Source organism: Neophocaena asiaeorientalis, unplaced genomic scaffold (assembly GCF_003031525.2).
Source record: "Neophocaena asiaeorientalis asiaeorientalis breed wild unplaced genomic scaffold, Neophocaena_asiaeorientalis_V1.1 scaffold76, whole genome shotgun sequence".
In the NCBI taxonomy this organism is placed as follows: Eukaryota; Metazoa; Chordata; class Mammalia; order Artiodactyla; family Phocoenidae; genus Neophocaena; species Neophocaena asiaeorientalis.
Genome location: NW_020173668.1, coordinates 465,826 through 475,528, shown reverse-complemented (window position 1 = coordinate 475,528; position 9,703 = coordinate 465,826). Strand labels below are relative to the sequence as shown.

Genomic DNA, 9,703 nt, shown 5'->3' with positions numbered 1-9,703 from the left:
GGGAAGCCCTAAGCCATTTTTTTTAAAGCCACTTTTTACTCCTACCAAAGATGACATTATTATTTGGTGGTTAGAATTTCTTGGTTACCAAGAGAAATACAAGTTAGAAAATGGACAGACTTTATTTGGGAGGGCTTCCTGAGGTAATAACCTCAAGTTCTGATAAATAAACAGGAAAGAGAAGACAGGGATGAGGGAGAGGGAAGGAGGAATAAGGAATGATAACTTGGCTCAAATTGGCATGGCAGTAACAGCCAAGGGACGGGGTTGGTGGGGACGGGAGGTGAAGGCCTTGGTCAGAAGTGGCTCCCCATGGCCCTAGAAGGTGTTGGAGGTTCTGGGGCAAAGCCCAAGTGTTCAGTGCTGCATTGCCCAGGGCAGAGGAGCTGAGGAAGGTGAGGTCCACAGGAACAGGCTTAGGATGCAGACTTAGGAACTGCCCAGAGATGGCACAGCTGTCACAAAGGGGGTTTCAGCTCTGACCCTTGGGCAGGGACCTGGCCAGGTCCTCACCCCAGCTGGGTGCTGAGCTTGCTGTCCAAGAAGCCGCAGTCTGTTGAGGGGGTGGTTGAAGTTCTGTGGGGCCTGGGGAGGTGGCAAGGGTGCTGGAAGGCTTTGCTGTCTGCTCCCAACCTTCTTTTACCCCCTCTCCCTCTGCTGAGCTTTGTTTCCGGTGGGGACACATGTTCTAAGGCCAGTAGAGGTAGCTGGGGATGGGGCCTCAGTGATGACTGGCCCCCAGTCCTCCTTAAGTGGGTCCATGGGGAATGATGTGCTCTAGACTCGGGACTGCTGAGGCTGGGGGTTTAATAGCTTCTCAGCCCCCTGCCCCTGCCTTGGTCCCCTGAGCCAGAGTTACAGGGTACTTTACTGAGACTGTCTACTGCATTAGCTGAGGGAGCTGATAGGATAAAGGGGACAGCTTAAGGGAGACAGGAGCAGGAAAAAAAAGACTTCAGGGTCGGCCATGGTGCTGAAGGGGCTGGAACTGGAGGAAAAAGCTGGAACCTCCACTTGCAGCAAGGCCTTCTGCAGGCTCTGAAGGGGATCTGGGGCTTGGGGTAGGAGACTCTTCTTTCTGACAGGGGGCTGAGCCAGAGAGAGCCCTCCCTAGAGGAAGCTGGAGGGATGGAATAACCACAGGAGACTGAGTCAGCTGGGAAATGCCCTCCCCCTCCCTGCCCGAGTGGTCTCTGCTGGGGCAGAGGAACCTGCTCAGCACAATCGCCAGGCGCCCTTTCCTGTACTAGTTACTCAACTTCTCTATCCTGAGGTCTCACCGCAGCCCCAGGCCCCCGTGGGAGTGAAATCAGCAGGATGGTGCAGGGGTGCCTATGGCTATGGTGCGGAGAAGGGAGGTTCCACCACCTTGGTCATCAGGGCTGGGCCTGCAGCTGGAGCCCTCGGGAGGACCGGGGCCTTATCCTTTGGCCTGGGAGGGACCTCACGCTATAAGGGGGAACATTGGACTGGGATGACAAGATCTGGTCCTATCTCCGGTACCCTGTCACCTCCCCTCTCTAGACCTCAGTTTCCGATTTGGTTGAACCAAGAAGTCAGTCACAAGGGGTCTGAAGTCCCTTCTAGTCCCAGCGGTCCTGCTCGGCCAAGCCCCTCGCTGCCTGGTCTCATCTGCTCTGGACAGCAGCCCTGTGGGCAAATAAGGCATTCTCTCCATTTCAAAGCAATGTAGGGAACAGTGGTGCAGAAAAAAGTTCCCCTGTTAAAGGCTGGGCAGCTTGTTAGCAAACAGCCGTAACAGGAACCCAGGGCTCCTGACAATGCCATCATCTGGATCCTCCCACCCACTTTGGGGAGTCCACCCCTGGCTGTGAGGAGCTGAAGAGGGAGGGGGAGATTCCCTGGGTCCTGCTCACCCCTTTCTAGCAGGCTTTGCTCCTTCAGAAACACCAAGTGGGTCCCTAGGCATTTCTGTCCCCTCCCCGAACCCGCCATCCTGTTCTATCCCGAAGTCTAAGGAAATCCCATCTTCTGACTCTGATTTCCAGCCCTTGCTATACAGCAAGCCTCTCCTTTTCCTGCCTCCTCCCCTGCAACGAGGAACCAGCCATGAGGTGACTCCCTGAGTCTAATCTAAGACCTTTCTTGCACTTTCAGCCTCCCCTCCCAAAGCCATCTGCTCCCCTCCCCTCCCCCGTCTCTTGCTCAGGAGGGAGTTTAGACCTACAGACAGAAGGAAGTGGAACCCCACTCTGTTGACTCAGCAACCATATTTCTCCTTGAGCTGATTAGCACTGAGTGGAAAGGAGGGGAATTCACTAGTCACTGGAGCTGGCCCTGCACCAGGCTGGGGGTGGCATGGTGGTGGCAGCACCTAGGCCTAGGGAATATGTCTTCAGGGAGGGGGTCTGGGGGGCTTCTTTGATTCAGGCAAGTACCCAGGGCCCCTTGGCAGGAAGAGAGACCTCGATAGGCTCTGATTGTCTTGACTGAACTCTCATAGAACAGGCTGGGACCACAGGAGTACCCAGAAGCCCCCTGAGTGGCTCCTGGGGGCAGTCTATTATGAGCCCTCAGGGCCATCCAGGCGCAGACACAGCCCTGCCTCAGGGAGCCTCCAGTCTGATAGAAAAATAAGACCCAAGGCAGATTCTTCTAGGTGGTTGAAGCTTAGAATGCAGAGCTTGGCCACAGAGGCAGGAAGATGGCCCTGAAGTGGGTCTGGGCAGACAGGAGGAAGCCTCATAAGAGGAACAGGGGAGGCCTAAGCCCAAGAGGCTGGGAGCTGCTGCAGGGGGGCTCCCCATCCTCCTAAGGGGCTCACACACATAGGCTAACAATGCCCCCTCCCCCTCCCAGTCCTGTGTTTGGCAGGGGGCTGGGGAAGGAGGTGCAGGGGCTACCTTTCAACCACTCCCCTCCCTGCCCCTTTCTTTCCTGGCAACCCGCAGGTGATGTAGCCACCCCTCTGCCCCTGGCTAGCTGCCCAGCTCACCCCAGTTAGGGAAAGAATACTTTTCAGAGAGAGGTCTGTGTCCCTTGCCTTGCTGTCTCCCTGCCCCCAGCCCATAGATCTGTGACCCTTGCCCAGGAGTCTCTCAACCCCCGACCCTTCTCCCACCATTGCAATGGTCGTTCAACCACTTGCCTTCCACAATATGAGAGAGAGAGTCAGAAGGAGAGACAGAAGGAGCCTGGAGTACTTGAATCCCTGTTGGGGGAGGTGGTTGGCGATGATTTATTAGCCAGACAAGAATCAACAAACAAGTTCTAACATCTGTTCTCGCCAAACTGTTCCTCAGACAACAGCAGCATTGGACCAGGGCCCAGACTCAAAGGCTCAGAGGGCCAAGGAAATCAGACTCCAGGAGGAGAAACCAGGGCAGCGGGCTGCAGCAGGGCCCTCCTAGCCCACTTCCTTAGAGGCAAGCACTGAGCCATTGGATTCTTGGAGACTCTTGGGAGGGAACCAGTGGGTGTGTCCCTAAAAAGAAGCCGACTCCACATTTGCTCCTCTGACCTCCAGGCTTCTTTGTGGGGCCCCAGACCAGTTAGGGGAACAGGGGTAAGCTGGGATCTGGAGGAGGGGAACAAGCACCTGGGCCCCAATGAGGCAGAACTCTGGAAAGCAGCCAGATTTCCTGAGGAAATCTCTGACATTTCCCGTGGTAAAGAGTTAGTGGATGTGGGGTATGGAACAGAGCACTAAACAGGAAGCTGGGGTTCTAGTCCTTGACCTTGACTAAGCCACTATCCCTCTCTGGTTTTGTTTCCTTATCTGCACAGTGAGGGAGTTGAACTCGATCAGTAAGAGCAAAGGAGAGGGCCGCTCCTCTTCCTTCGCTCACTCGTGGCAGACATCACTAATCAATCACAGAGTTCTTTTCTGCTGAGTTCAAATATGACCTCAACATCCTTTCCATTGCAGCGCTCTAGGCAGCCACAATGAATGGATTGGACTTGGCATGCGAGGTGACACCTTTTTGCCATCTTTGCAATGGATGATGGCTGAGGTCCTTTCCAGCTTTGATCATCTACAGTTTGTTCCATCCACATTTTGTGAGAAGGGCGCCTGGGTGTGCGTGAAGGTTTCTGGACCCGCTGTTCCAAGTTGTCCCCCACCCCCGCCCCACCCCAGCTCAGACTCAGCAGCTACTGAGGAGGCCCCAGGGGGAGCCACGCCTGACCTCTGTTCTGAAGCACCTGTCTAGAAAGGTTGTGGGGGAGGGTGTGCCCCCAGCGGGGTAGGGGCTTGTGGGGCACAGCAGGGCCTTGTTCAGCCACAGAATTCTCAGAATGCAGTTGTTGGCCACCTGGATTCTGTAGAGAGAAGGATGGTCCCAGGTCACACCCTCTTCCTTCTGCCTCCTAGGCTTACCTGCAGCCTCAAGGGCCAAGACGTCTGATCTTAACAGACGTTGGCCCGCAGAGAGGTCTAAACCTCTCTCATTCATTCAACAAACATTTCCTGAGCGCTTGCTCTTTGCCAGGCACTGTGCTGGGTGCTCTGGAAACAGAGATGAACAAGTCCCAGCCCCTGCCCTCAGGGAGCTCACACTCTGCTGGGGGAGAGGGGAGATGGGTGTCAATGATCAGTGGCATGGCAAGTGTGTATAAAGCCTCTGTGTGGACGGCCTCTCCGGTGAGGTCAGGGAAGTCTTTGCAGAGGAGGAGAAGGGCAAGCTGATCTTGAAGGATGATTAGAAGGTTGCTGGGCAGCCGGAGGGTGCACTTGCAGGAAGTAGCTATAGGCAGAGGGACCGGCATGTGCAAAACCTTGGGAGGTTTGAAACCACTTGGTGTGTTTGGAGGAATGTGACCAGTTCTGGGAGGGTGGGAGCAGCTGATGGTAAGACTGAGGAGGTGGTTCCCCAGCCCACACAAGTACAGAGGGCCTCATGGGCCAGGTAGCTGTTTTAGAAAGACCATTCTGACTTTCTTGGGACAGAGTGGGTCAGAAGTGGCAAGACTGGTGGTTAGGAGGCCAGTTAAGAAGCCCTTGGATAAATCCTGATGAGAGATGATGGAGGCTGAAACTGGGGAAAGGAAAAATATATTTAGGAAGAGACTCAGCAGGAATCAGTGGCTTATAGGGGAGTGAGGGTGAAGAGAGGGGAGACGTCAAGGGAGCCCTACGATCTTGAATAGTTGGGTGACTGGAGAGGTACCCGATCAGAGAGGGAACAATGGAGGGAGCAATCCAGGGAGTAGGGTAAGAACAGTGTTGGCTGTGCTGAGTCCAAGAAGCTGTGGGATGCTGGGGAGCCGAGCAGAAGCCTGAAGAGAAGTTTGCATAGAGACATGGACTGGTGACCTCAGCTCTAGGATGGTAGCAGGTGGCAGGGGTGTGGATAAGTGTGAGCAGGCACAAGGGCTGAGCAGGAGCCTGAGGTGCCAGAAGTGGGGGGGAGGGTGGGGAAGGGCCTGAGGAGGCGGGCAGAGGCAGAGGGATTGCGTGGGAGCAGCTGGTGGGTCTAACACATCCCATGAAACAAGATACTGACTTGAACTGATCAGTGAGAAGACTGGGCAGGTGGGAGGATGGAGGAGAGGAGGAGTGTGCGGAAGGAGGGGGCGTGCAGGTACCCCCTCCCCTGAGCTCATCTGAGGTGACACAAGGGACTCCAGGTGCTCTTCTTTAGGAGGTCCCTGAAGGCTGAGGGGAGGCAGCCAGAGTGAGAGGCCCAAGTTCAGACTTGGGAGGAGATTCCCAGCACAGGGTGGGGTCAATCTCAGGTGGGTCTGAAGAGGACAAGCCAGGTGAGAGGGACACAGGCTCAGTTGGGGGAAGGCTGACGGGGCCTCTGTTTTCTCTGAGAAGTGGAGGGAGTGGGGACTTGACAAAGGGGAGACAGGTCCCAGTAACTCCAGGCAGAGGAGAGGGAGCAACTCTGGGCCTGGAAGAGGGTTGCTGGCAGCCTGGACCCTCTGTCCTTCCCATCTCACCTCAGACCTCTGACCTGCATTCACCCTGACCCAGGCATCCTGTCTGAACACCTTCTCCACCCTCCGCAATCTAGCTTTCAGGAAATCCTCCTTGCACCCCCCTTATTTACCTGGCTTCCTGGGACAGGCCTGGACTGGCACTTCCGTAGGACTTCGTGCCTGAGGATGCACGGCGGGCCCTCACACCCTGAATCAGGCACCTTCACCTCCACCTCGGCATAAATGTTGCTGGGGGCTTCCCCGGGGCTGCCACGGCCCATGGCATAGAAGTCTATGGGTTCATCAGGTTCGTGGTAGATGGGGTTGGAGGGCTTGCGGGGCGGGGTTGGGCGGGGTCTTGGAGCGGGGCTTGTGTAGACTTCGGGAGGCAGCTGAGGCTTGGCGGGGATGGGAGGCTTGGGCTTGGGCGGCTGGGACGTCTAAGAGAGAAGGCAGGCGGGGAGGAGAGTGGGTCAGAGCAACACAGGCAGGGCCAAAGCTGCAGCTCAGCCCGAGCCTCCGCTCCCTGCAGGCCCCGCCCCCTCCCCGCTGGCCCCGCCCCTGACCGCAGGGCCTTCCCTCTTTTCGTCTCCCGGCTCCTCCACTACCTCAGGCCCCACCACCTCTCTCAGCCCCTCCCGCCCAGTACCTGCTTTGGCCCCCCCGCCCCATCTTTCTGCATGGGGGCTGCGCTTTGCTCCTTTTTGAGGATTGAGGTATACTGAGGTTGTGAGTCCTGGCTTTTGCTTCCAGAGTCTGATTCTTCAGTCCTTAGGGACAGTCCTGCGGGCTCAGGAGTCTGCGGGGAAAGAATGAGGCCTCAGGGACTTGGTGCACGACGGGCGGGTGGGAGTCGGCAAGTGATGCAGGGGGGGCGCAAAATAATCTCGTCCATACGGATAATGTCGGGGGTGGAGGTGCGACACAGAAATTTGGGTGGCGCTGGGTTTCTGGGTGAGGAAGAGGCGGCAAGGAGACCAGGAGGGGGGACAGTCGCTCTGGTCACAGGCCATATTTAGCATTAAACTTAACTTCATCTGGAACATAGGGCCAGGCCAGTCGCCATTTGTACCTGTGGTTGTAAAACTGCAACAAGGCTTTAGAAGTCTTTAGCCTAAAATTTTTCGGCATGGGGATAGATCTCCAAGACTTCTGTGCCTGTGTTTATTTCTGCAGGTGCCAGGCGACTTTACTTTATGGAGCTATAAGCTAGACATCCTCGGGACAGAGACACTGCCTCAGGGATGAGGAGATGAGCCTTACAGGGTTCCTTCCCATGTTAGGTATGCTTTTTGCTCAGCATTTATCCCTGGGTTCTTGAATGTTCTCCACATGCCCACTACTTTTGGAAGGCTCAGGCCATAGGCCTTTTCTCATGCTTCTGCAATCCACCAAGTGTATGTCTCCATCTGAAGGTGTATAGGCAGTTCATGGATTCAAGTCAGAATTCTTTTTCCTTGCCTCAACCCGCTAAGAGTTCTTAGCATTCCCTTTATGAATAAAAAATAGCACCTCTACCCTGCTGCCGAAACAGCAGCACCTTAGGAGTCAACCTGGACACCTCCCTCCCTTCCTCCCCACATCTAACGGAGCACAAACCCTGCTCCTTCCACTGCCTAAATATCTTTACATCTGCACACCTTCTCCACACCCACAGCTACCACTCCAGTTCAGGCCTCCTAAGTCCTCCTCCTGCATCATCTTGCCCTGCTAACCCATTCTCCACTCCGTGAGCAGAGTAAGCCTGCAGAAGTTCCCCTAGCAATCCTTCCATGGCTGCCTGTTGCTCCAGGATAAAGTCCAAACTCCAGAAAACGTGAGTGATAAGACCCTCTGAGGGCTGGTCATGGAGCTTGGTCTCTGACAGCTCTGCCTTTGGCTCTCGCAGCTCCAGCTGGCTCCCCTCCCCACCAGACTTCCCTACACCCTGTTCCAACTGCTTGGGAATCTTCAGGTCTCCACTTATTCCTCACAAAATTCTGCACAAGAGTTACCCCTAGGCACAGTCCCTCAAGGCAAGTTCTTTTTTTTTTTTTTTTTGCAGTACGCGGGCCTCTCACTGTTGTGGCCTCTCCCGTTGCGGAGCACAGGCTCCGGATGTGCAGGCTCAGCGGCCATGGCTCACGGGCCCAGCCGCTCCACAGCATGTGGGATCTTCCCGGACCAGGGCACAAACCCATGTCCCCTGCATCGGCAGGCGGGCTCTCAACCACTGAGCCACCAGGGAAGCCCAAGGCAAGTTCTTTGAACTGACTCCAATCAAGCTCCAGGAAACTATTCTTGCCCAGGTCACCAGTGACCTTCTCTTGGCCAAATCCAGTGGTTAATTCTGGACGCACTGGGACCTGCTCTTCCCTGATGCGTTTTCTTTGCTTCGCGTCTAGAGCATCACACTCCTGGTTCTTCTCCCCTCTCTCTTTGACTGCTCCTTCTCAGTTTTCTTTGTAGGTTCCCCCTCATTTCTGCAAACTCTCAATGCTGGAGACTTGGTATTCTTTTCCATCTACACTCATTCCTGAGATTTCATCCCTCCTGAAGCCTTTAGAATCAATCCATCTACATGCTGATGGTTCCCAAATGTTGATCTCCAACCTAGACTTCTGTCCTAAACTCCAGATCCCTATATTCCAACGGCATACTTGACATCTCCATTTGCATATTGAATGGATGTCTCAAACCGCAAGTGTCAAAACTGAACTCGCCATCTCCCCTGCCTCCCGCAGACTTGCTCCTCCTGTAGCCTTCCTCATCTCAGTCAATGACAACTCCATCTTTTCACACTCCTCACCCAATCCCGCAAAAACCCTGTCAGCTCCACTTTCCAAACAGACCCAGTGTTCCACCTCCTCTCCCCTTCACCTCTACCAACCGGCTCCAGGCTGCCATCTTCTCTCCTGAAGTACTGTAGTGGTCTCAATCTGGTCACCCATGTCCCTCTCAAACTTGCCAGGTCATGTCACTCTTTAGCTTGTAACTGTCCAGTGCCATCCCATCTCACTCAGAATAAAATTCCAAGTCATACAAGAATTTACTGGGCCCCTTTCCTTCACCCCTGTGGTCTCATTTCCTACCTCTCTACCCATGCTAGCTTCCTTACTGCTCTTATTCTTATTCACACACATCAAGGATCCTTCTGCCTCAGGGCCTTTGCACCTGCTGTGCTATCTACCTAGAATGTTTTTCCTCTAGTTATCTGCATGACTTTCTCCCTTACTTTATTCAGACCTTTGTTCAAATGTCCCCTTACCAGAATAGCCTTCCCTGATGTTCCTATGTAAAATAGCCCCAACCCTGTCACTCCTTGTTTCTGTATTCTCTGTTTGTTATCTGTATTACACATTCGTTGTCTGTCTCCTGTCACTAGAATGGAAGCTCCATGGAGGTAGGGGTATTTGGGTCAGTTTTGTTTACTGCAATTTTTCCAGTGCCCGGACCAATGCCTGGCACAGAGCAGTCCCTCAGAACTGCCTGAACTTCCTCAGGGAGGCACTCTCTGACACGGCTCCCCACCACGTGAGCTAAATGGCACCTCACTCTGTATTTCCTCTCTCATCACACTCTCACACTTGATTCCTATTATATGTCTTTGCCGCTGGTAAGTAGCTTTGTGGGTTTGACACCCATATGTCTTGTCTCAGTAAACATCTCTTAATTTAAAGAACAAATGACCCAGTAATTCCCTGGATGTCCAGTGGTTAGAACTGGGCACTTTCACTGCCAAGTTCAATGCCTGATCAGGGAACTAAGATCCCACAAGCTTCGAGGCAAAAAAAAAAAACAAAAAACAAAAAACAAAAAACAAAAAACAACCCCCCCC

At 54.2% G+C, this 9,703-nt stretch overlaps 1 protein-coding gene across 1 annotated transcript in view; it reads right to left on the bottom strand.

The window, feature by feature from the left end:
- Nucleotides 1–22: 22 nt before the first annotated feature.
- SH2D2A (SH2 domain containing 2A) overlaps nucleotides 23–9,703 on the bottom strand; it is a 26,088-nt gene continuing 16,407 nt past the window's right edge. The window contains exons 7-9 of the mRNA XM_024748083.1: nucleotides 6,536–6,685; nucleotides 6,018–6,326; nucleotides 23–4,281 (exon numbers count right to left, since the gene is read on the bottom strand). Coding sequence (XP_024603851.1) covers nucleotides 4,114–4,281; nucleotides 6,018–6,326; nucleotides 6,536–6,685 — 627 coding nt within the window. The 3' untranslated portion in view covers nucleotides 23–4,113. The remainder of the gene's footprint in view (nucleotides 4,282–6,017; nucleotides 6,327–6,535; nucleotides 6,686–9,703) is intronic.